General features: G+C 56.9%; 1 protein-coding gene across 2 annotated transcripts; it reads right to left on the reverse strand.

Annotated features, from left to right (window-relative positions):
* Positions 1 to 1,090: 1,090 nt before the first annotated feature.
* Positions 1,091 to 24,227, reverse strand: Rorc (RAR related orphan receptor C). Of its 2 annotated transcripts, none has more exons than XM_076861910.1 (11): positions 24,132 to 24,227; positions 22,326 to 22,355; positions 11,076 to 11,161; positions 10,641 to 10,782; positions 9,019 to 9,537; positions 8,717 to 8,838; positions 7,300 to 7,432; positions 7,080 to 7,151; positions 6,754 to 6,864; positions 5,532 to 5,641; positions 1,091 to 1,772 (listed from the first exon to the last, which is right to left on the reverse strand). In XM_076861910.1, exons 1-11 carry the CDS (start codon positions 24,169 to 24,171, stop codon positions 1,611 to 1,613), a joined length of 1,527 nt encoding a protein of 508 aa, XP_076718025.1. In that variant the 5' UTR covers positions 24,172 to 24,227; the 3' UTR covers positions 1,091 to 1,610. The 2 variants fall into 2 exon arrangements, with proteins under 2 accessions (XP_076718025.1, XP_076718024.1); XM_076861909.1 differs by having other exon boundaries at positions 7,044 to 7,151.
* Positions 24,228 to 25,152: the final 925 nt, after the last annotated feature.

The raw sequence follows: 25,152 nt of genomic DNA on the forward strand, positions 1-25,152 counted from the left end.
AAAATAAATCCTCCCATCACCTGTTATTTAGTTCTCCCAGGAGGGTCCACCGCTATTTCTGAAGCAAAGGAAATTCTGGGACAAGGTCACACAGAGAACCAGGTCCCTGGTTCTTCATGGTAGATTCAGTGGCAGCCAGTCACAGAGCCTTGGGATGGCATCACCTTCTTTTTTTCATGGGGAAAGTAGTCCCTGGCCACGGGAGTCCTCCTCGCCCCAGTGTCTGTCTTTTTTCATCCCCAGCCTTTTTATATTGTTGAAACAGGGTCTCACTAAGTTGCTGAGACTGGCCTTGAACTTGGGATTCTTATGCCTCGGCCTCCTGCGTAGCTGGGATTGTGGGCATTCTCTACCACGCCTGGCCTCCTGGCAGCTCTTGTGATAGAAGATAGTTGGAGCTAGGTGGGAATTTGGACCCCTCCAGGTGTAAGATTGGTGGGCTGGATCACCTTGGAAATGTCCTGGGATCCTACCAGACTGAGACTCTTTCTGAGGTCCCTAGGTTTCTCTGAGCTGTGACCTCAGGATGAGAGTGTGTCAGACCAAAGGTGCCAATAGAACTGCATGACTGCAAGTTTAGTTCACATGTATTTTGCTTGTGTGTGAATGTGCGTCTCTGATCAGACTCTTACAGTTTATATTTAAAGAGCGCATAAAAGGGTTCTTCTTGACCTCTGTATCTCTTGACCTGTGGCTATTGGCCCCCACTGTGTTACCCTCCCTTCACACCCAAATCCCCTGACAATTATCCCCCTTCCTCCACCCCCTTCCCATTCTTATTATTATTATTTTTTTTTGTGTGTGTGTGTTTTTTGTTGTTGTTCCAGGGATTGAACTCTACTGAGCCACATCCCCAGCCCTATTTTGTAGTTTATTAAGAGACAGGGTCTCACTAAGTTGTTTAGCGTCTCGCCATTGCTGAGGCTGGCTTTGAACTCGTGATCCTCCTGCCTCATCCTCCCGAGCCTCTAGGATTACAGGCGTGTGCCACTGTGCCCAGCATTATATTCAGGTTATTTAGATCCCAGGAAAAGGGCAGGGTGCCCAACAACTTCTTTGCTGAACTGAGAGGAAGAAAGAAGGCAGAAAATTTAAGGATCCAGATTCATGTTATATACAGGTCCTTCTGGGCTCTTGCCCCTGGGCTCTTGCCACTCGTCTCTGAGCTTGATCCATCTCCCCCAGCCGAAGCTCAGGGGGAAATGCAATGAGGTATTTCACAGGCCTGTTCCCAGCTTCTGAGCCCAGAGTCGGGTTCTTCTCATCCAGGGCGCCCTGGATGCCCTGTTTTCTCGAGGACACCTTGGTCCTCCTAGAGGTCCTTACATCCCGTCCACCCCATACTCCCAGAAGACTGGTGGAGGGTGTGGGAAATGGGACAGAACAGGGCCAAGGCTGGAGATGGGGTTCTTCCACCCCCCCCCCCGCCGGCTGGTGACCCACTGGCAGGTAAATCTGGGGGTAGGAAATCAGTCTCAGTATTTGCTCATTCCCAGAGAATTGCTGGGGCCCGCCCTCCAGAGACACGGGGAGAGAAAGGCTGAGAGTGAACCCAGGTCCGTGGGGGGGGGCTAGCAGGCTGAAGGGGGAGGAAGGCATCCTTGTTCAGGTCACTTGGACAGCCCTTCAGGGGACTCGGTTTCAGTGCTGAAGAGCTCCTTGTAGAGCGGGGGGAAAGCAGCTTGGACCACGATGGGGTGGAGGTGCTGGAAGACCTGCAGCTTCTCCACGTGCTGGCTGCACAGGCTCCGGAGCTTCCCCTTGGGTGGTAGCTGGAGGGGGAAAGAGGGAAGGAGGTCAGTGCTCCCGGGTCCCCAGAGCGGACCTCACCCTTCCCAGGACAAGGTGTCACTCCTCAGTTTCCTCTTACGCGTTGGCGCTTTTGGATCCGTCAGAATCTCTTTGATAGAAGTGACAAAGTATGAGTGGGGCACGAGGCCCAGGCCTCTGATCCCAGCCCCTCGGGAGGCTGAGGTTAAAGGGTCATGAGTTCTCTGTCGGCCTCAGCAGTTTAGTGAGACCCTATCTCAGAATGGAAAAGTAAAAAGGGCTGGGGCTGGGGCTCAGTGGGTTCAATTCCTAGTACTAGGGAAAAAAAAAAAAAAAAGCTTCGGAAAATACAAGGCAAGTGAGAGCTGATGAGAGACCACTGAATGTTTTCTGGGTGCAGTCCCCAAATTGTGTTCCTGCTACTCATAAAATCGACTTGGGTTCTTGTTGTTCCAGTCATCTGCAACGCCTTTCTAACTCTTTTGCTTAACTAATTCTTACTTTCAAGTATCACCCCTTCAGCCCTCCCTGCCCGCCTCAGTAGTTCCCCGATTCTCCTCTGTCTGGGTTAAATGCCCTTCCTCTGGGCTTTCCTCAGGTACTTACCTCTTTGTAGGAAAAGGATCCGATCTGTCTGCCTTCCTATATCGTCTCTCTGCATACTCTGTACCTCTCATGGCTCATGGCAAATGTCAATAGTTCTTTGTTTGAAATAAAAAGACTTCTAAGCAGGTGCCCGATGCTGCAGGTAGTAGAGCAACCCCTGCACCCCTCAGCCAAGGGATGATGAAGAAGGCACAGAAGCCCACAAGAAGACAGAGGCAGGGAGACCTTCGAAAAAAGGTCTCCTGCAGGCTCCTGGGTGCAGGGGTGCAGTGCACACCTGTGATTTTAACAACTCAGGAGGCTGAGGCAGGAGGATTGCAAGTTCAAAGCCAGCCTCAGCAGCTTAGCAAGGCCCTGAGCAACTTAGTGAGACCCTGACTCAAAGTAAAAAACAAAAAGGGGCTGGATGAATGTTTTCTGTGATATAAAGAGGCTGATTCACAGTGGGACAGGGAGAGGGAGCAGGGGAGGAACAGATGAACTCTAGATAGGGCAGAGGGGTGGGAGGGGAAGGGAGGGGGCGTGGGGTAATTAATGATGGTGGGATGTGCTGGTCATCATTATCAAAGTACATGTATGGAGACACAAATTGCTGTGAATATACTGTGTATACAACCAGAGATATGAAAATATGTGCTCTAGATGTGTAATAAGAATTGTAATGCATTCTGCTGTTATATATAAATTTAAAAAAGGGGGACTGGAGATTTAGCTCAGTGGTAAAGCACCCTTGGGTCCAATCCCCAGTACCAAAACAAAACAAAACAAAACCAAAAAAACACACACAAACAAACAAAAACCCAAACCTCTCCGGCCATCACCTGCCCCTGCTAGCTGACCTTTCTGCCTGGGAAGGTGACGGGGAAGAGGCAGCCTGGAATCCCCCTGACTTGGGAATTCGCTGTCTTGGGGGTTGACTGCTGTGCTCTGAGTTTGGCTATTATAATAGCTTCGTTCACTCAACGAATATTTTTTTGAAAAACTCTGAATCTGTGCTAGGTGCTACGATGGGCTCAGGTGACTCATGAGTCTGATATAAAATCTCTACTTTTATTACATTTCCACATAAGTGAGGGAACCAGAGAAAAGATCAGTGATGTCGGCCACACAACGACATTTTGGGAAAAACAGCGGACCACGGGTACTACTGTGGTCCCACAGGACCGTAAGGGTTAGTGGCTCTACCAGTAAGTACACTCAACAGAGAAACCAGGGAAGGATGCGGTGGGCACACTCCTGCTGTGAAGCAACCCGGGAGTGTATGTCCTGTGTTGCTAAGTCCTTTAAAGACAACTAAGCAGGGCCGGGGTTGTAGCTGGGTGGAAGAGCACTTGCCTACACGCACAAGGCCCAGTACCACAAAACAAACCAACCACAATGACCCAAGCTAAACTGAATCAAGGCGGGGTGAAGAGCAGAGGGCTTCTTTAGAGGAGAACTTGGTTGGGGAAACCTCCCTGGAGTGAAGGGAGGGGGTCAGTCATTGGGTAACGGGGGGGGGGGGGTGGGGGGGTGGGGGGGTGGGGGGAGAACCTCCTGGCTCTGGCAACGGCAGGCACCAACGCCCTGAGACACAGCTGATCTTGACACGCTCTCGGAACAGCAGGGAGGCCAGGTGGTTGGACAGGGGTGAGGGGCAGTGGGGGGTCGAGTGAGCAAAGAAGACAGTGTTACGTCACGAAGCCAGTGGGCCATGACACAGACGCGCCATCTGAATCCCAGCCCCAGGAGGGTTGGGAACAGGAGTGGGATGGGATGGGATTTCATCCTTAAAAAGGCCACCGTGGATGCTGAGTGGGTTCTGTGTGGCATTACAGGGCAGGTGAGGGTGGCACAGCGGTCCAGTTAGGTGACCTCTCTAACAGTCCAAGTGACACAGAAGCCGTTTCTGTGTCCTTAGCACCTAGCACTGAGCCTGATGCGTAACAGAGGCCCACTTGAAGGATGACATAAATGGTTCCTTCCACTGGTTCCAAAGTGAATTCTCTAAATAACGGCTGATCACATCATCCCTCTATCCTTTGGGGCTCCCACTGCATAGAAACCAAGCCCTAACTCTTTCAGACGGCCCTAAAAAGTCCTCTGGTTTTCTTCTGACTTAAACTTTAGACTTACCTTCTGTGAGTCTTTTGCCTCATCGTCCAATCCTGATCTCACACATTAGTAAAAGGAGTGTCTTGAGTTATTCTCCTTTGTTTCATTTATTTATTTATTTTTCCAACACTGGGGATCGATCCCAGGGGCATTCTACCACTGGGCTACATTCCCAGCCCCTTTTAAAATTACTTTCGAATTTTTGCGGCAGGGTCTCACTGAATTGCCGAGGCTGGCCTTGAGCTTGCCATCCTCTTGCCTCAGTCTCCCAGGTGGGTCGGCTCGCAGGCACATGCCACCGTGCCCGGCCGCATCGTCAGTTTGCTCATGTTGTTCCCTAGCCCTGGGTCGCCTGCCCCGTCCTCTCAGACCTCTGTTAAAACCTTCTCTGGAAGCATTATGATCCCCTCCTCCTTTGACCCTCAAATTGTTTTTATTCTCTATTCTAGGCACTCATATTTTCCTCAAAATCATTTATAGTAATTTACTGGGGGCATAGGGACGTCGTGGAAAGAGCACTAGGGTTAAATCTTGCATTTATGGCTTAATGAATGATATAAACAGGTCACTGAAGTCTCCTTATTGCTGCAGGGTGTCTTTAACACCTGTCCTATTGACTGGGTTGCTGAGAGGATGACAGAATCTACCAGGAAAGCACTTTGTTCATCACATATCACGTTCTGTTCTATACTAGAGTCATATCAGAAGGTCCACGAGCCTCTTCGTACCAGATCAGGCTGTCTTGGCAGGAGCAAGAACAGCATCTCTGTATCTTTCCACGGTGCCTGGTAAAGCAGGTGCGGTAAGTGTTGGCTATATTAAACTGAATTGCTCCCTGGAAGTGCCTCCCAGTTCCAGGCTCCCTAACTTTCCATCTCTGTGCACACACAAGTCGCTGCTCGGCCCCTCAGTTCCCACGGCTGTTGCGAGCTCTCTGACACAACATGGCACTCTAGCACACTCTCCTCTGCACCCGCAGACCCTGGCCCTGATGTCACCAGCTCTGATGTCACAGATCTGGCCCTGGGCCTGGCCTCTTCTACCCCGGGGACTGCGCCTACCTTTGCCAGGATGCCTTGGCGATGAGTCTTGCAGAGATGGTGATGAAAGGCCAGCTCCAGATTGTACTGCAGCTGTTCCACTTTCCTTTTGTCTTGGAGCCCTGGCCGATCTGAAGGAGGGGGTGGGACCGGAGCGAGAACAGAGAGAACATGGACATTCACTCCCAGCAAAAGGATATCTAGTAGAGAGAGGCCATCTTGTGTGTGTGTGTGTGTGTGTGTGTGTGTGTGTGTGTGTGTTGGGACCTTGGGCTTGGCTAGTTGTCTCCAAGAGAAACTGGGGAGAGAGGAAAGCAATGGGAACTTCTCACCTCCTAATTCCCAGCTACCTTCTCTTGGGTTACCTGGCATTTCCCATGGCCCATTCAATGCTAGGCACCAGGATTCGACCTGGGGGCTAAGGAAGGGTTGGAAGAGGGCTCCCTGCCCCCGGACAAGAATGGTTCCAGATAGGAGATAGCCTTTCTGAAGCCACTCGGCCCACCCAGGGCCTCTGCGGCCATCTGTGGCTAACTTCAACACCCAAACCACGTGTTTTGCCCCACTTCCCTAAAATATCCAGAAGTCACCTTTAAAGTTTTATCTCTAGTTCCAGGAGCATGTTTAGGTCCCTACTTACTGGCAGAGCCAGAAGACTGATATTGTTGACCTGCACACTCAGGTTAGCAGCCAGCCCCACTTCCCCGGGTTCTTGGAACACTTAGCATTCAGTTGGCTCAGCCCAGCCCTCTCCAGCCCGGTGGAGAAGATATCCAGAGTCCCGCAAATGAATTCACACAGAACAGTGATTCTCAACCTGGCGGCCTGGGGTGGGCTGTTAAAAATTTGGGTGCACCCCGGATCAATTACACTGGAGTGTCTGCAAGTGGAATCCAGGCACCAATAGACTTTTCAAGTTCCCCAGGTGGTTCCAACGCGTGCTACCGCGGAACCTCTGACCTACACCAACAGCCAGATTGATTTCTACGTGGAAGGGGCTCCTCTCCTCCCAGCTTCACTGCTCCCCATTTCTGCAGCCCCACCCTGTGCTGCTCCCGTGCTCCTCGGAGGCACCACTCAATCTTCAGTTTAACTCATTTTATTTGATAGCACTATTGAGCAGGCTCGTTCTGCGATTTCAAGCAATCTCCCAGACTTCACCACATCAGAAGGCCCGGGCTCCTCCGTGTCTGCGGAGCCTAGACCACCTAAGAGTCCCTTCCCCAAGCCTGGTGGCACTCACTGGCGTTGATGAGAACAAGGGCTGTGTAGAGGGCGATCTCGTCCTCAGAAAAGCGCAAGGCACTGAGGGAGTGGGAGAAGTCAAAGATGGAGCTGATGAGCTCGCTGCAGCCTGATGGAATGAAAACGAGAGGGTGAGAGGGGTGGGGGAGACCGTGGTGCCCAGGACAACGCCCTCTGGGTGTTTGGGGGGCACGCGGCAGTCGACCCTGCCAAGAGGGTGCCCGAGTCACAAAACTCTGAATGGGGTTGGCATGAGAATCCTCTCTCTCATTTCCCCCTGCCCCTCACCCAAGGCTCGGAACAGCTCCACGCCACCGTATTTGCCTTCAAAAAAGACTGTGTGGTTCTCAGCATTGTAGGCTCGGCACATCCTGACCAGTACGACTTCCATTGCTCCTGGAGGGGGGAGGACAGTGGACAGGCAGCACCAAGCAAAGCTAGGAACCCACCTCTGACACCCTCAGGGCCCTGATCTCCTTAGGCCACCTCCCTCTGCGTGGGCCCCGTCGCCCCTCCCCTGGGCTTGCCCACCCCTCCTGCACACCTGCTTTCAGCAGGACGATCTGGTCATTCTGACAGAGCTCCATAAAGCCTGAGAGCCTCTTGGCGAACTCCACCACGTACTGAATGGCCTCAGTGAGACGGTGGGCACAGCGCTCCCACATCTCCCACATGGACTGCAGGGGAGGAAGGTCTGGCTGGAGCCCTCGGCGGAACATGGCGACTGACCCTCCCGAGCCTCCGCCCTCCCTGCCAAGGGTTCTGAACCCCCTAAGGATTGCACCACCCGGGGGCATCCTACCACTGAGCTGTACCCCTAGCCTGTTTTATTTTGACATAGGGTCTCACTAAATTGCCAGGCTGGCCTTGAACTTGTGATTCTCCGGCCTCAGCCTCCTGAGTCCCTGGGATCACAGGTGTGCGCCACCGCACCCAGCTAACACTGGCATTTTAAAAAGCCTATTCTTAGCAAAAATGCACTTAGGGGTCAATTCCTGTCAGCCAGTCGCACTTACTAAGCACCCACCAGCTCCTGGTGCTGCGATTGTGGGGAAATAAAAAATGTATGAGATAGAGCTCTACCCTCAGACAATTTGCATTTTGTCGAGTTCCCCTCCCCCAATCCAAAAAAGGACATCATCAAGGTCTTGATAACCTAGAGAAGCAAATGTGAAGTGCCAAATGAGTGCTTTTAGAGCAGGCGGTATTGTCAGAGTGTAACAGAAAAGATAGCATCAACTTTGATGCCTGATGAATCTGAACTTGACTTTGGCTTTACCGCTTGTGATCTTGAATAAGTCTACTAACCTCTCTGAACTCAGTGTCCTAGTTTGTTAAAAATATTAATAAACGTTGCAGGTGCAGTGATTCACTCCTCCAGCAACTCAGGAGGCTGAGGCAGGAGAATTCCAAGTTGAGGCCAGCCCCAGCAACTTAGTGAGACCCTGCCTCAAAATAAAAAGGGTTGGGGATGTGGCTCAGGGGTTAAACACTGCTGGGTTCGATTCCCAGTGCGAAGGGAGTCGGGGTACAAAGGAATAAAGGCCACCCTCAAAGTCTGACAGTTGGAAGGGTTGAAGACAATCTGTGTGAGGCATTTAGCACAATGCTTGGCAGAAAAGGGGTGTTGAACCATCAGTCCTCGGGGTTCTGATTATTGTTGGTACCAACAGAGGGGCAAGAAGGAGCGTGTGAAGGTGGGTGGTGGAGGAGGTTCAGTTGAAACTGCATGAAATTTTGATAGGCAGGGGCCAGGGAAAAGCTCTCAGTCATCATCCGCCAAGTTTTAGATGGACATGTAGACGCAAACCCATAGTTAAAAGCGGCACGCACACTTGCTGGGCAGCCTGTGTCTCTCTGCAATTCCCTGCCTACCCCGCCCCTGGGTGCGCTGGTAGCCATCTCTGGACCCTCAGGGATGGTGACATGTCCTCCCTTCATGCTCGGTCTCCCGGCCTCACCTTCCTCTGGTAGCTGGTCACCTCCTCCCTGGAGAAGAGGCTGGTGCGTTGCCGCAGCAGGTCCTCCAGCCGTAGCTGGCAGGTCTCTCGATAGGACTTACAGACGTTCTGTGCCAAGTGCTCTGGGGCAAGAAGGAGGCACACTTGATGTCAGCCAGTCCTTCCCCGGCCCACACAAGGACCCTTCCCTCTCTGCCTCCTGCCTTGAACCCCCACTCCCTGGCACTCATGTCTGGTCGACAGGGCTCCTGGCAGAAGCTCCTCCTCCTCCTCACCACCCCACGGTCTCCGCAGCTGCTCACCTATCTCCGTCAGGGAGGCATACGGTGCCTCTGGGATGCTGTGGAAACTGGGGCTGTAGTAGCCATCTGGACCCTGTCCAGGTTCCCCCAGCCCAGGATGCCTGGGTCCCTCAAAATGAAGTCCGCCTCTGCCAGGGGCCAGCTGGCTGCCCGTGCTGTAGATGCCCTCTCCGCCCTCCGCCTTGCCCTGCTCTGGGCTGTACTCAAGGTGGAAGGAGGCCCCACTGAGCTCTGCCTTGGCCAAGTGGTTGGAATACGATGGCCCAGAGCCAGAGGCTCTCAGGAGGCCGGGGGGACAGGCGGAGGCCTCGGGCAGGTCAGGTGAAGCGCCAAGAGGCAGCTGCCCGTCTGGGATCCCCGAGGTGTAGGTGAGGGCATCCGCTCCACGACCCCCTGCTGGAGGGGTCTTGGCCACTTGTTCCCGTTGTTGCTGCTGCTGCTGCTGCTGCTGCAGTTGCTTCTGCACTTCTGCGTGGAGGCTGTCCCTCTGTTTCTTGGACATGCGGCCGAACTTGACGGCTGGAGGAAGTACAGGGACCAGGAGTTTAGGAGGCAGAAGACGCGGTTCACGGAGGAGTCAACAGGCACCGGGTTATCATAGGATGGACCTGGCGCTTCCTGATCCCAGGCTCAGCTCTCCAGCCTTGCACTCCCCTTTTGGGAACTGAGGCTCAAGGCTCCTCCCACCCCCTGACTCCTGTCCCTTTCAGACTCTGTCCTGGCTGCCAATTCCATCCCCCAAACTACATCTTCTAAGTTGTAAACCAGTTTCATATAATGGCAGAATGTAAGCCGTGGGCTTGGCTGGGGATTCTGGCCTCCTGAGATTGGGGCTGGGGGGGATCAAGAAGAGACGGCCTCAGGTTGTAATCGGGGTCAGCTCGCTATCTGTGAGGGCCAGAGGAAGAAGAGGGCTGAGAACACAGGTCTCCCTGTGGTCAGGCTGCAGGCTCCCTGGTGACCTAGATACTCACCACAGCCCAACCCGGCTCCGTGGCTGGCTTCTGAACATCCTCTTCTGCTCTCTCTTTCCTGCCTTTTCACTCCCCCCCACCCCTCCCAGGTGTGGGGGCACAGCCCCTTGCCCCGCCTGCCCCTTGCACCCCTGCATGTTTCCTTTCTTTCACTTTGTTATTTTGAGCACTGAAAAGTGCTGACAGGCTCCTTCTGGCTCCCCATCGTCTCATGCACCCCCTGGCCCCACCCTGGGCTTTCTCCGAGTGGGGGCACGAGGGGGACCTGCAAGCTGCTGTGGTGAGGGGGGTGGATCAAGCCCTCGGATCACCAGTACCGCCCACCATGCCCCTGCTTCTGGGTCATTCTCAGGCTCTGGTCCTGTTCCAGCCACAGTCCTGTGTCCTAGGATAGGAATGGGGTCCAGGGAGGGAGCTGGAGCTCTAAACTAAGGTGACGGGGCAGGAGGGAACAGGATGGGCGCTGGACCAGAGGGAACAGCGTGCGGAGGCCAGGATCTGGGAGAAGCTTGCAGAGTAGAACCTCAAGTTGGAGTTTCGGAAGAGCTCAGAAGGGAGAAGCTCAGAGAGAAGAGAGGGGTGTGAGGGGAATGGAGAGGGACTGTGGAGGGCGCCGTGCAGGCCAGCCCGGGCTCCAGGGGACCTCACCGTCTCGGGACATGCCCAGCGCCAGGCACTTCTGCAGGCGGCAGTGCTGGCATCGGTTGCGGCTGGCGCGGTCAATGGGGCAGTTCTGCTGCCGGGAGCAGGAGTAGGCCACGTTGCACTGCTGGCTCCGGCGGAAGAAGCCCTGGGGAAGGAGGGGAGGCCTCGACTTCTTATCCTGGCCAGCTCTGTCCTAGGGGCTTCCAGCCGCAAACACTGGCTCCTGTTTTTCTCCACCCCCAGACATACCCGCCTTTCTCACCTCCATTTCATGGTGTGATTGTTATTTGTGCTGCAATCACTTCCCCAGCTTAAGAGGCTGCCCTCCAGGGCTCAGGGCCTCCAGGGAAGCACCACTAAGGACACCCTTAAGCCCCTCGCCCTCCATCCCCGAAGAGAGTCTGTGTGCGTGTGTTGATACGTACGCCTACGACTCACCTTGCACCCCTCGCAGGTGATGACCCCGTAGTGGATCCCCGACGACTTGTCCCCACAGATTTTGCAAGGGATTACTTCAATTTGTGCTGGAAGAGAGAAAGAAGGAGGTCAGCGCAGGAGTCTTGCTGCGCTCCTCCGCCACGGAGCTGGGCTGCGGGCGCAGGCTCTGTGGCCCCCGACTTCTCCAGCCAGCTCCTGCTCACTCCTCGCAAAGTGGAAGGAGAAGCCAAGAGGCAGATGCTTCTCAGCAAAGGGCCTGAAGAGGCTTCTTTTGTTTCACAGAGGAGAGGCTTGGAGGGGGCGGCTGGGGGAGTTGGATCAGCAGTATAGAGGCCGAAAGAGCAGCTGCAGGGAAGCCACCTGCTCAGCCCGTAAAGTCGAGTAGCTTGGGTTGCTCCTCTTGCCGTGGGCCACAGGAGACTCACTGCCTCGCAGCACCTGCTTCCCGCGCGTGAGGGGCTTCCTTTGTGCTTCCCTCCCCCACGGGGCTTGGCCCCCATGACAGAGTGTGGGGCATGGCAGGAAGATGTGTGCACCCAGCAGGTGCCGGCCATCCTCAGCCAGACGTGAAGGCTGGGGAGGGGCTGCACAGAGCCCAGGAGCCCCTAGTGGGGTTCACAGAGTGGATAGGGAGAGGCTAGGAAGGAGCTAGAGATGGAGCCCAGGAAAGTGGGGCTCAACAACCCAGCTCTGCTGGATGCCTCGGAGCCCAGGGCGAGAACCCAATAGGGCTCATCGGCCATTGGCCCTCCAGCCGAAAGAGGTGACCATGTCTCAGCGTATAAGAGCGTGTATAAAGGCATCTGTGTCCAACAGATCATGCCTGTTGAACTGGCCGAGACTAGAGACCATCTCACTCACCCATTCACTTGGTGGATGAAGGACTAGGGCCCGTCACACAGCCGGTTTGCCTGAGAGCCAGGCTCCATCTCTGTGCCCTTAAGCTGTCCGTTATACTCTTCTGTGTATGTGGCTTCCGGGACACACTTACCAGTGGGCATGTTTGAAGGTGTGTGTGTGTATGTGTGGCATGTTTGCTTATAGCAGTGTTCACATGTGTCTATCTGTGTGTTAGAGCCTGCTCACTGGGCACTAGGACCCGTCTTCTGTCCTCCACTGAGCTCAGCGTAAGCTCTGCCTGCTGGCCCTCCCCTGTGGTCTGCTGTTGGCTCCAGGTTCCTGTCCTCTGTAATGCCCAGGACTTTCTGTTGAGTGTCCAGCTACTGGCCAGAGGCCTCCTCCTAGCCCATCCTTGAAAGGTACCTGGACAAAGCTTGGGATCCCTGGTTATTTCAGGTGCCGAGGAGCACTTCTGAGGACATAGGGGTCTCTTTTTCACCATAAATGAACTGCTGGCTTCCCCTCCGAGTGGGGAGGCCAGGGGTGGAGCTGGAAGAATGGTCTAGGGTCAAAGCTCCTCATCTGTGACACATCTCACATCCTAAAGGGCAGAGGAAGTGTCCCTTGGCAGGAGAAATCTACATTCCTGTGAGCTTTTGTCCAGTCTCAGGCTGGCCCTGGTCACACATAGGGCCTGCTGACGTGAGATGGAGAGGGAGACCGTGGCTTGCCCTCCTCTCTCCTGAAATGTTGTTTCTACTCCCCTTAAGCCACCGTCCTTGCAGGCCAGCCTTGAGCTGAGTCAGAGTGTGCAGGGGCCTCCTCTTGGGGACAGGGCAATGGGGGTCTGAAATCCTCCCATTGGATCTCAGTCCTTTACCCCCCTCTAAGCGGCACTCGCCGCCCAGCACCGGCTCAGTGAGCTGTGGTCACCCCAGGACCAGAGGGCAAAGGAGGATTTCAGATTCTTTCCAGGAAATTACCAGCAGATTTCAATGACAGAGGAGAAAAGAGAAAAGAAGAGGGCACAACGTGGGGCTCGAGCTTCCAGTCGCATTCTCTCTCCACCCGGCAATGAGATCAAGATAAAAAAAAAAAAATGCCAGTCTCTGGGGTGACCCCAGGTAGTGCAGCATGACAAATGACGTCACCAGAGAGACCCACGGAGGGGCAAAGCCGTGTTTGCCAGGTGACCAAAGTGAAGCAAAGCAACCCGTGGACATTTGGGGACCGTGAGAGGCTCTTGGGCCCCACAGACTCTGCTCTTGCCCAACACCTTCCCCTCCAACACTGTGGTATCTCTCTCTTCAGTGACCTAAAGGCCAGAGGGGGGGAAACCAACGTGGGTCACCCAAAAAAAGCAAGCGGGAAGGAGATTAGGCCAAGCCACGGTGGGAACTCGGGCTCTGGCCCAGCAGCCAACCACAGGCCTCCCTGTCTCTTCCCTTCTCCAAGAGCCACATCCGCATGCGTGTGTGAGCTGACCACATGGGTGACCCCAGACATACCTCCGTCCATACCACACCTGACCCACTGCTGGTCCTGGCCCTAGAAACCTCACCACGGTGTCACCAAGACCTTGTCCTTCTCATGGAAAGTGTGGCCACCCAAGGACAAATACTGACATTTGGGGGACACAAGAGCCTTCGGCCCCAGCTACCAGGCCAGATTCTCCTCCATCTTCCCCAACCACAGCCCAAGGCAGAAGTGCGCCTTGAGTCTGGCTCCAAGGGTCATACCCTCCGGCCTCTCTGAGTTTGGGGACTGGGAAAATAACAAAACAAAAACAGAGATAGACCTAGTGACGGAGGGGCCACACAGCTGAGGTGTCACAGGAAAACTCATGCCTTGTCCTGGCCCGGCGCCCAACCCTCAGCACTGTCAGGCCTCCGTCCTCCTCCCCTTCCCCTGCCACCTGCACCCCCTTCAGTGCCATCCACCCTAAACCTCAAAGAGAAAGTACCGGGTGCTGAGTGACTGTGACTTGTGGAGGAGGGGAGGAGGGGGCATGGGAAGGGGCCTGGCAGGGGCGGGGGGTGATGAGAGGAGCCGAGAAGCACCTCAAGACCCACCCCTGCAGCCAGCCCCCAAGGCAGCAAGTGGTGGGAACCCAGATTGGGGAGGGGGAGCTGAGTAATCACACGATTACTCAAACTGTTGCCTGGGAGCCTGGCCTGCCAGGAACTTACCATCTTACGGCCCAACAGTGCCAGGAACTGGAGCCCAGCAGAGGTCAGGAACCGTGAGGCCAGCCCCTGCCTCCCCGGCTCCCACAGCAGCCCCATCTCTGCCCCCTCCCTCACTGCTTCCTTGGGAAGATCTCTGTCTCTTCCCCGCAACTCTCTCCTAAGGCTTCCCAGAAGAAATCCCTCCAGTTCCACGTTTCCAAGAGGAGAGACAAGAGCCCAGGGACACATGATGGTGGCGACTGGATGATCTAGCCTTTTACCTCTCAAACCAGGGCACCTGGGGACTTGGTTAGAAGTATGTCCTGGGGACTGGGATGTTTGTAGCTTGGTGGCACTGCACTTGCCTGAAATGCACGAGGTCCTGGGTTTGATCCCCGGAACCGTACAACAAAACAAAAAAGTAGGTTCCTGCTCAGGAGAGCTGATGTGGGGCTCGAGATTCTTCATTTTAATAAGCTCCCAATGGGTCCCCAAGTTTGCTGGTCTGAGTAGCAAAAACTTAGTCCCTCTGCCTGCTTTTACGGCAGGCTGCTCCTCCCAGAGGGACCAGCAGGGCTGATAATCTCTTCCTAAGCTCTTTCTTTTCCTTCTTTTTTTTTTTTTTTTTCTTCTTTCTGGTGCCCGGGACTAAACTCATGGCCTCAGCTATGCTAAGTCCGAGCCCTACCTCTGAGCTACCCTCCAGTTCACTGAGCTCGTTCTTGTGTCTTCCTGACACCCAGGATACCCTTAGAACGTCATTCTGATGCAGTCCTAGGAAAAGAAAACGAAGGGCTGAGGCTGTGGCTCAGTGGACGGGCACTTGCCGAGCCTGTGTGAGGTGCTGGGTTTGATACCCAGGGGCACAAAAAATCCAAAGCAAAACACAGTGTAAAAGGGTACGACTCTCCTCTGCATTGCTTCAGGGATGGGAGGCTCTCCGGGGAGCATCCTCCTAGAGAAGCTCTTACAAGGAGAAATATGGTAGAGGAAGACCCCCTCTGCCCCCAAACTCCTCTAACCTCACCCTCTTGCAGCTGCGAGATTCATTGATAGTGCTCTTTGAATGTATCCAGAGCTTGGCTCTGGGCCCTGTCCAGGTGCCCTGTGCCACAGAGAGGAAGTGGTAGGAGCAGAGGAGGGGCTACAACCCGGGGGGATCTCGCCCCTCAAACTCCGGAACAGCCCTAGGCAGGTGGAGAACAGTTCAGACGGAGGAACCCTGGGGTCCTCATCTCTCCTCGGAGTCCTGCGGGTCTGAGGCTCGGCCTGTTCCTCCTGGGTTGCAGTCTTACTCTATGCCAGACTTTGCATATATTTGTAATGATCACGACAGTCCATGACATAGGTACAACTCGCACCAACCCTTTTTCACAGATGAGAAAAACCCAGGCCTACCGAGAAAAGGTGGCTCGATTAAGGTTCTACAGCCAGAAGGGGCAGATGTGGCATTTGAACTTAGGTCTCTGTCACGCTGGAGCCAGGGCCCTCAACCTTTACGCTATAAACCCCATGCACCAAACCCGGATGCACCAAGAACACGGTGGGAGAGGCCATTGGCTTCAGGAGACACCTGTGAGCGAGACTGGGGAGCTAGGTCAGGAATTGAGGGAGGAGACCCCCAGAACCGAAGCTCATGTCCGGTACAAAGACCCAGAGAGACAGTCCCTCTGTCCCGGCTTTCCCTGCATGGTCACAGCCCCTCCTGCCCTGATTCAATTTTCTCGGACCCACATCAGACCAGTTGTCCACGGCCACAGAGCTCCTGACTAGGGCACCCTGGACCATCACTGCTCCCGGAGGCTGTGGACTGGGCTTCCCTCTTGGGAGGCTTCTCTTTGCAGAGATGACTGCATGAATGCGTAAGAAATAGGACTGCAGCCCCTTTCTTAGCCCGGGCCCCTTCTCTTCCCACTGAGACCACAGCTCCAGCCAGGGTCCCCTGTGGCCCTCACCTGTCACCAGCCTCCCTCCTTCTCAGCTCTCAGTTCCCCCAGCTTCTGCAAAGCTGGAAACCAAGGTGGTGGGCGCCACCGCAGTGGAGGGGGAGAGGGAGGCCCAGGTAGGGCCAGTGCCACCGCGGTACCTGGCTGACACCACCCCACCCAGGCGCGGCCCTCCCCCCACCCCTGAGGAGAATTTTCTGCTAATATGCCCGATCCTAGCGCTGAGAAAACAGTGAAGCTAAAACTCAGGTGGGCGAGGGAGAGTCTGGGGTTTTGAGAAGCCATGAAAGACAGGCAGCCACCTGAAACCCTCTCCTGCTGCCCCCGCCACCCCCGCAGTCTGGGACAGGAGGAAGGAGGGGAAACAGAAGAATCAAGTGAAAACAACCAGTGGATGGGGGAGGGGACGAATCACCGGAGGAAGCTGAGGAGCCCCCCACTCACTGCCAGGGGCCTCCTCGGCCTCCAGGACCCTCGCCTGCCTCCCCAGGGCGCCCTCTGCGGCTCCAGGAAGTCATGGATCCAGAGAGGCTGGCCCTGAGGCCCTGCCCTGCGACTGTCCGTCCTCCCCGGGGGCATCCCCAGCCCTTTGGAGCCTTGGGATTCCGGGGAAGGGGCTGCACGGCGGAGGCCGGGTCTCAGAAAGGACTAGCCACTGGGGACGCAGCGAGACCCCAGGCTGTCTTCCTTGGCGAGCTCTCAGCATGGGAAAGTCCCTGCTCCCTGTTGGTGTGACTCAGCAGCAGGGGTGGCTCCGTGGGAGCAGCAGGACCTGCACAGGGGTCCTCGCTGTGACCGGGAGGGCCAGGCCTGCGCATCCTGCACCTTGGGCTGGAGTGGGAGGAACAACAGAGGACGGTGCAGGAGTGATGGAAGGAAGGAGGAAGCCTTTCATAGAGTCCCTGGGTGGCCTGGACCCTCAGGGTGAGATCTGTGACCCTGGGACTGGGAGTTCTTTCCGGCCCATGGCTCCTCGTTATCATGACCACACTGAAGCTGAGCGCAGAGCCGAGGCTGGACGTAACCTCACACCCCTTGGCCGCTCTTCTCCAGCCCAGGTCCAGGCCCAGGGTCTTAAGGCCTCCTTCCTTTTGCTGTGCCCCTTGAGGTGAGGTGCGGGCTGCCCTCCCTGTGGCTGGCAGACTCCCTCCATCCTCTGTGCTGTGCCTTGAGCTTCACACTCCAGCTCTCTCTGGGCTTCCCGTCTCCGCGACCTGTGTTTCCTTCCCACACCTCCACCCTGACGTCAGGCCTGTGTTGTGTGTTTCAGGGTCTCTGTCCTGGGAGCTCAGCCTCTGCGTCTCTATCTCATGGGCTGTTTCTGCTCCCGTGTGTCTGGCTTTTGGTCTTTCGGTGTGTTCCAGTCCCCAGCCTGTGCCCCTGACTCGCCCCAGCTGGTGGTCACAGGCACTCACTAGGGTCAGAACATGGGGCTCTGGGATACCCAGAGATGCCTAGGTGAGAAGGACCAGTGGCACAACCTCCAAATTGGAGACCCGCTCCTACCAGCAGCCTGAGTGGAGCTGTAAGCCAGGCGCGGTGGCACCGGCCTGTCATCCTAGTGGATCGAGAGGCTGGGTCAGGAGAATAGCGAGTTCAAAGTCAGCCTCAGCAAAAGTGAGGCCCTAAGCAACTCAGCGAGACCCTGTCTTTAAATAAAATAGAAAATAGGGCTGGGATGTGGCTCAGTGGTCGAGTGCCCTGGAGTTTAATCCCAGAACCTCCCTACACCCCTGAGTGGGGCTGTCTGTGTGTGGCGGGGAGTGGATGCCATGCAGAGTGTCTCCCTCAGCCACTGCAGGGACTCCGGACCTCCTGCGGGCTTGAAACACACCCAATCATGGCACCCTACCGAGGGTTGATGTGCTGATTTGGGGCCATTTCTGGGAAGACGAGCTTCCAACCTTTGCTGCCCATGGGGAGGAGCTAGAAGGGAAACAGAAGGGTTTGGAAGGTTTCGGATCTTCTCATTCACCTCAGCTCATCTACCTGCACTGCAGCTCCCGCCTGATCACCAGAGTAGAGACCCTGTCTTGGCGTGGCCTCCTTGGCTTCTGCCCTCTGCGAGCTGAGACTCTCTCGTTGCCCCTGGAGATGCCTAACTTGGGGACCAGGGCTCTGTCCTTGATCCTGGGCTCTTAAAAGTGCGCATTCCTGTAATCCCAGTGGCTAGGGAGGCTGAGGCAGGAGGATCGTGAGTTCAAAGCCAGCCTCAGCAAAAGTGAGGCACTGAGCAACTCAGTGAGACCCTGTCTCTAAATAAACTACAAAACAGGGCTGGGGATGTGGCTCAGGGGCCGAGTGCCCCTGAGTTCAATCCTTAGTACCCAAAAAATAAAAAAATAAAAACACTGGAAGACTATCCATAGTTGGTTTTTATTTTGCTTTTAAATTTGGCTACCTTGTTTTGTAGCAAGAGACCAGGGCCCAGTAACTTGCCCAAGGTCACACGGCTAGGTAGTAATAGAGGTGGCACCAGACCCTGGTCATTAGACGCTCAGTCCGTGGGTCTTTCCGGGGCCCAATGTGGCCTTCCTTGTGTGGCTTGTGGGAAGGTCCAGGGTCAAAGCTGGGGCTGCCTCAGGCCTCAGGCCACAGGAACACAGGTTTGCCTGTTCCTCCTTCACCCAGGGCTCTGAGAGGTTCTCTGGCTTCCCTGACGTGATTTGCCACCCTGGCTCAGCTGGCAGACACAGGGCCTCTGGACGTCTGCCCACCAGCTGTGGGCTCAGGGCTCCAAGCCAGGAAGGGAGTGAAGCCGAGGGCTCTCTGCTCCCATCTCCACTACCCTCATCCCCATCAAATGGGCAGCTGGACCTGCAGGAACTCACACTCACACACACACACTGCCTGGATCACACTCGGTCCTCATGTCCCTGGGGGGCAGGAAGTGTGATGACCCTGAGGCCTAGACGCTGGGACTCTGACCCCACTCCTGCAGCCTTGCTGTCCTGTTTCAGGCCACAGACGCTCCTCCGGCCTCCTTGTAGGCCCCACTCCCCAAAAGCTCAGAGGCACAGGGGGAAACAGATAGGGGCCAGGTGTGCACCCGCTGGGTCACCCGCGAGTTCCTTCAGAGGCCCTGGAAGTCACCAGCCTCCATGGGCTCCCAGCTGTGTGCTCTGAGGTTCAGCACCGCCCCTTGCGGGGGCTCAGCCTCTTTCCAAACCTCATGATGATGGGGAGCTCCTCACCGGTCCTTTAGCGACCTTGGGTGAGGGAGCTGCCTGGGGAGTGGGACTCCCTGCCTACTCCACCCACCTCCCTGGCTCTTGGCCTTGACCAGGACACACCCAGCCAGGGAGGCATCCTCAGCTTGTCCCCCAAACCTCCTCCTGCCCAGAGGCTCCCAGCCCCGTCCGTCCACTTACTTCTCATGACTGAGCCTTGGCCTTGCCGCCTCGGCACCCTGTCCTGGGCAGGGCTGGTCCAGGCTGGGGCGCAGCTGGCAGCGGAGGGGGTGGGGCCTTCAGCGCCTCAGGCTGCGGCTCTGCACCTAGCTCTGGGCTTCTGGGCAGGGGGTTTAAACTCTGCGCCACACAGGTGGCCAAGTGACAACCCCCCACCCGGCTCCCCCCAAGGGGTGCAGTGGGTAGGATGACAGGCGCCCCACGTGGCCAATCTGGGCTTGGGGCAGGGTGTGAGGGGCGGGGCAGCCAATCACAGGGGCGTTGGAAAATTCCAAAACCACATGCGACAGCCACACGTGGTCAGAGCTGTTTCCACTCGCCAGGGTAGCTCTGGCTGGGGAGCCAGGGCGGAGCTGGCGAGAACGCGGGGCCAGACTCCCACTCCCCTCTCCCTGAGGACCCCGAGCCTGACCCTTTTTGCCAGGGGACACCAGGGACAGGGATGTTCCAGAGGTAAGTCACAGGATGTGTGCCCCCGTTGGTGGCATGTGCCACCTGAGACCCTGTAGACTGCCAACGGCTGCGCCCAGTGTCGTGTGGTCGGGGAGACTGTCTCCCCAACTCCCTGCCACACCCACACCCCTCCTGCAGGTGTGATGTACACCCTGGGCTGGGGAACCTCGGAACTAACCGGAGCATCAGGCAAATGCCCAGGTCTGCAAGGAGGGGTTGGTCCACCAGAAATTTCCTGAAGAGCTTAATTACTAAAATTGAAATGCAGTCATCACCACCACCACCACCACCACCATCATCATCATCATCATCATCCACCTCTCAGTAATAGTGCTTACTGCGTGCCAGAAATGGCCTTAAATGTTTTACGTGGATTATCTAATCCTCACAAAATACTTATTTAAAAAAAATAATAGATTTTTTAACCTTTATAATTTATTTAATTATTTTATGTGGTGCTGAGGATGGAACCCAGTGCCTCACACGTGCTAGGCAAGCGCTCTACCACTGAGCCACTACCCCAGGCCCCTCACAAAACGCGTTATGAGGTAGCTACCATTATCTCCATTTCAAAGATGAGGAAAGTGAGACACAGAGGATTTAAGTAACTTGCTCAAGGTCGCACAGCAAATAAGAGGTAAAGATAGAATCCAAGCCCAGGCAGATCGGCTCCAGATCACACTGGAGGGAAGGTTTGCGTTGGAGGGTGTTCCGAGCCTGGGAGGTCTCTTACCATGTGAGCTTCTCTGTAGATTTGCTTTGTCTGGGGGCCCTACTAACTGGCCAGACAATTTCAGTGACCCTCTTAGCCTCCTATCTGCTTTGTGGGGTACCTTAGCCTTGGAAGGTCCTTCCTCAGGGTCCCTCTTGGTCTGGGGTCCCCCATGGGTTCCTCATCTTGGGTCCCCTTCTTGAGATTGTTTCAATTTAGAGGGTCGTTTCCGGCTCCTTGACCTGGGGCGACCTTCACATCTCCTGAATTCACTGGGCCAAACTCCTGGGATAGCTTTGATCTCAGCCAGGTACAAGTCTTTCTCTGCTGGCCTTCCTGGGGGTTCAGGAGCTGGGCAGTCGGCTGGGGGAAGGACTGTCAGCCTGGAGTCCTGAGGACTCTCACGGGTGGGGTTCTGGATAGCTGTGAAAGGCCAGGGGACTAGGGACAGGCTAGGAGGTATGCACCCCGCTGAGGGTTCTGAGGGAGGGGATTAAGGATAGGAATGGGGTTTGGGTCTCCCAGTTCCTGCTGTTCCAAAAAGTCCCCCTACTCCCCCCCACCCCCTTCCCCCAGCTCGCCCGCGTCACTCTCTGACCCGCTTTTCTCCCAGGGCCCTGCTCAGCATTTCCGTGGGGCCCTGTGGCTAGCGGCAGGCAAGGCACCGATCAGGATTGTGCTGAGAAAGCAAACTGCCCCCCCTTGGGAGGATGTCGCATCCTGGAGGGTCCCCAGCCCTGGTCCCCCAGCCTCAGAGAGAAGGCTGACGCTTTGCCGTCTGAGAGGTTTCTGCTCAGCACTGAGAGGCTCTGGGGATGGCCGGGAGCACTCAGGGGCAGCAGGCAATCGAGTGAGGGCCGGGCAGAAGCGGAAGTGGCCTCTTCTACCTCCAGAGACAAACTCCTCGGCTCAAGGCTCATGCCTACAGAATGTTTTTCCAGAGTACCCTCAGCCTGTTGAGGGCATGCTGGGCATCTGCTTTGGGACAGAGGTGGCGTGGGTACACTTGCTGGGGGACTAGCCTCTTGCACAAACAAGGAGAGTAGATCCGATGTGCTGAGAGGTCCCCAGAGAGGATGCTCACTCGCTAATGTCCACTGGGAAGTCCTTCCTGAGCACTAGCCTCCTCCTCACATGATGTATTCTCAGTCTTTCAGGCCCTGGGCGGGGGGGGGGGGGGGGGGACAGAGTGTCCCTGTCCATTCTATTTCCTACGGAGACGCAGGCTCTCGGGCTCTCAGTCCTGCACAGCCTGGCTCCAGGCTTGTTCACACCCCAGGATGTGTTAACCACAGACGTGAACACCAAACCCGGCCTGCTGCCGCAAAGCCCGGCGCAGGCCCTGGGGCCTCCACTGTGGCAGTTTCTGAGGCCACCCCTGCCCCCCACCTCTCCATTTCAGCCCTTTCCTGGGCCAGCACTGGAGCCTGTCCCCTGCTCTGTCTGGCATCTCTGCTCTGCTCTGCTGATGGTCCCTTTCCCTTGTGCTACTCGGCTTCTTCCTTACCTCCTCCCGTTGCCCTGGCCCCTGGTTCTCTCCCCTCCCCTCCCCTCCCGCCTCCCCAGGCTCCACTTCTCTCTAGGCCCGAGCCATCTTTGCCCGGCTCCTCCACCTCCATCCAACCGCTGTGCCCACCTCCGACGCAAACCTCCTAGGACCCTGGCTGAGTCCTGTCAGGCCACACCCCAGCACCAGATCTTGTCCCCAAGTCCCTACTCACAAGTATGGGTCTTCTTTGCAGCCAGTAGCTCTGTGAAGAGAAGACAGGGATCTGCGTCAGAGACCGAAGGGTCCCGGGACCCCCCCACTCAGAGGGTCCCACCTCCGCCTGCCCAGCAGAGCCTGGCACTGAGCAGCGGCGTCCAGCGCCGCAGCGCCCTCTCGGCTTCCTTCTCTGTCCTTTTGTCACAGTAGCCCTCTCTGGTTCCTCAGAGAGCCTCCAGGACTTCCCGGGCTGCACCTCCTGCCTGGACTGTCCTTCCCCCAGCCCAGCCAACCTTCCTCATCCCTTGGGTCTCAGGTTATGTAAGAAGCTGCCATGACATCCCCCTGCCCTGGTCCCCCCCCCCCCCCCCGCACTCAGCATCTTGCCTCTGGTTGCCCGGCCCCCGCTGCATCACCTAACTGCCATAAATGTGCCATGACCTGTGCTACGAAGTCCCAGCCGTTCCAGGACCCTCCGTAGCACCTGGCACGTTGGAGGGGCACAGGAAATAGCCCAACCACGGTGAATCTCTGTGGGAAGGAAATCCCTCGGTGGGTTATCCAGGCCTGAAAGTGCCAGGGAGTCCCAGAGACGTGGGGCTGGGGGCGGGGCAGAGGGGATGTTGGGGCCATCTGTAAATGCAGACCCTTCCCTGGCTTCCCTGGCCCACTGGCCTGCAGGGGGAGGAATCCTTGTGCTGCTGCTGCTGCTGCTGCTGCTGCTGCTCTGGATCTGAGTAGAGACCAGGCAGAAGGGGGCAAGGTGGGTGGTGGGGGTTTGCAAGGATGCAGGGACCCCCAGATCCCTGGGGAGCTGCTGAGTGGAGTCTTGGCTGGAGTGTGGTTGGTGGGGGTCACTCTGCTGTCCAAGCCGGACACAATACCCCTCCCCAGTATCTTGCCCACCCCTCCCACTGTCCCTCTGCCCAGGAGAGGCCGTCCACAGGTAGGTCTCCTGCACCTGGTGGCCAGGGCTCTGCGGGGATGGAGGGAAGACCTGCTCCAGCGGCCACGCCCCCAGTGCTGCTGGGCTCCACCCAATTCCCTCACTGACGTGGCACCCCGTCCTCCTCCAGCCTCACCCCGGTGTGGGTGCTCCCCTGCTTGCCCGGGCAGCCAGCTGGTCTTCCTCCACCAGGTGGCCTTGGAGCTGGGCAGCTCTGGCCCTCAGCTTCCCCTGGGTCCTCACAGCCAGCCAAGCTGCGTCCAGGGAGTCCTGCTCCCAGGGGTGCCTGACCTAGTCCTCTGGCGGGCGGAGGCCTACCGGGCTCTCTGTCCCCTTCCCCTGGCCCTGGGCCGCACGTTCTGTGCAGAAATGAAACCTCACACTCCTAGGCCGGCAGGGAGGAAAGTGCCAGGCTCCTGGGCACAGGCAGCTGACAGGGTGTGGCGGCCACCCTCCCCTCCCCCGCCACTCCTCAAAGGCAGGACAGGTCCTCCACTGCCCAGGGAAGGAGGTGGAGTGGCCTGCCTCCCGCTTGCTGCCCAGGGGCCTGGCTGGCTGGAACCAGCGAAGCCGCGTCCCCTCCACCTGCGGGGAGGACCCTTCGCGTGGGCCAGCTTCCTGACCTGCTCTCCCTCCTCCCCCACCCGACCTGTCCCTTCTCCACTCTCCCTTTCTCCCCCCTTGGTGGGGGCTCCCCTGTTCCTGTGTCTCCTCTCTTATCCCCGCAGCCTTCCGTGTCGACTTGGCCTGCCTGGCCCCTGCTCTCCCTGCCAGCCCACCTGCCCCCTCGTCCCTCCCCCTCCCTTCCCACCTCTGCCTTCCTCTGAGCCTCCTGGCAGGCCCTTCCACCTGCCTGCACGGCCACGGGCCTCTTACCCCGTGAGGCTCGGTGGGGTCTCTGTGGGGCCCTGTCCATGGGGCAGCTCCCTGGGTGCCGTCCTGGCTGCCCTGGCTGCCCAGGAGGGCAGGGAGCAGGGCCCAGGGGAGGGAGGAGGAGGAGGGAGGGACACCTGGCCGTCAGCAGGCAGGGGAGAGGAGTGGCTGGCAGAGCGTCCTGGCACCAGGAGGGGACATGGGAGAGATGAGTGGGCCCGAGTGAGGAGCCTTGAGGGGAAACAGCATTAGCCAAAGGAGAGGAAGGAGTGTTTATTTGTCACCTGCTGTGTACTAGGCCCCCTGCCAGATCCTTGTGTGAGTGATCATTCCAGATTCGCTATTGAACCCAGGGATGCTCCCTGAACGACCTGCACAGACACAATGAATGGTGGAGCCAGGATCTGAACCCAGGTCCTTGAGACTTGAGAATCTGTGGTTTCCACCAGAGCAGGGGAGAGAGGGAGGAGAGGATAGCGAGGAGGGGCGTGTTGGGGTCCGTTCCCTCCAGGGCTCTTGGTTCCTTGAAGACAAGGCCTTCTTTGCCGGCTGTCTTTCCCTGGACCTCCTGGTCTGCAAGGCTCCACAGGCCCCAGGTCTGGGCAGGGCGTGGGCAGGGGAAGGGGTGGGGGAGCGTGGAGCAGGGGCGCAATAGGGGAGCAGAGGAGAGCAGAGACGTCACCCCCAGCAGAGCCTGCGCACACCGAGGCCGCCCTGGAGTCCAGGGATGGTCAAGGCACCAGGCCTCTGTGGGTTCTCCTGCCCTGCCTCGGCCCAGAGTTTGATTAGCTGGGCCTGGCTCTCCTGGTTACCCAAGAGGCGGCTGGCCGGGGGCCAGGCTGCAGCAGGAGGCTCCCTGGCACCTCCTCTTGCTCTCTCTCCCAGCTGGTAAACAGCGGAGCAGGAGCCAGGCACGCCACCGCCTCGTGACTCGCCCACTCCCCCCAACCTGTGCACGTGGCACCTGGCATGGAGAGGGCAGGCAGCTGTCCCTTCCCTCTTCTGTCCTCCCACCTCACCATCT

The sequence above is a fragment of the Callospermophilus lateralis genome, chromosome 7 (genome assembly GCF_048772815.1).
Source record: "Callospermophilus lateralis isolate mCalLat2 chromosome 7, mCalLat2.hap1, whole genome shotgun sequence".
Classification (NCBI taxonomy): domain Eukaryota; kingdom Metazoa; phylum Chordata; class Mammalia; order Rodentia; family Sciuridae; genus Callospermophilus; species Callospermophilus lateralis.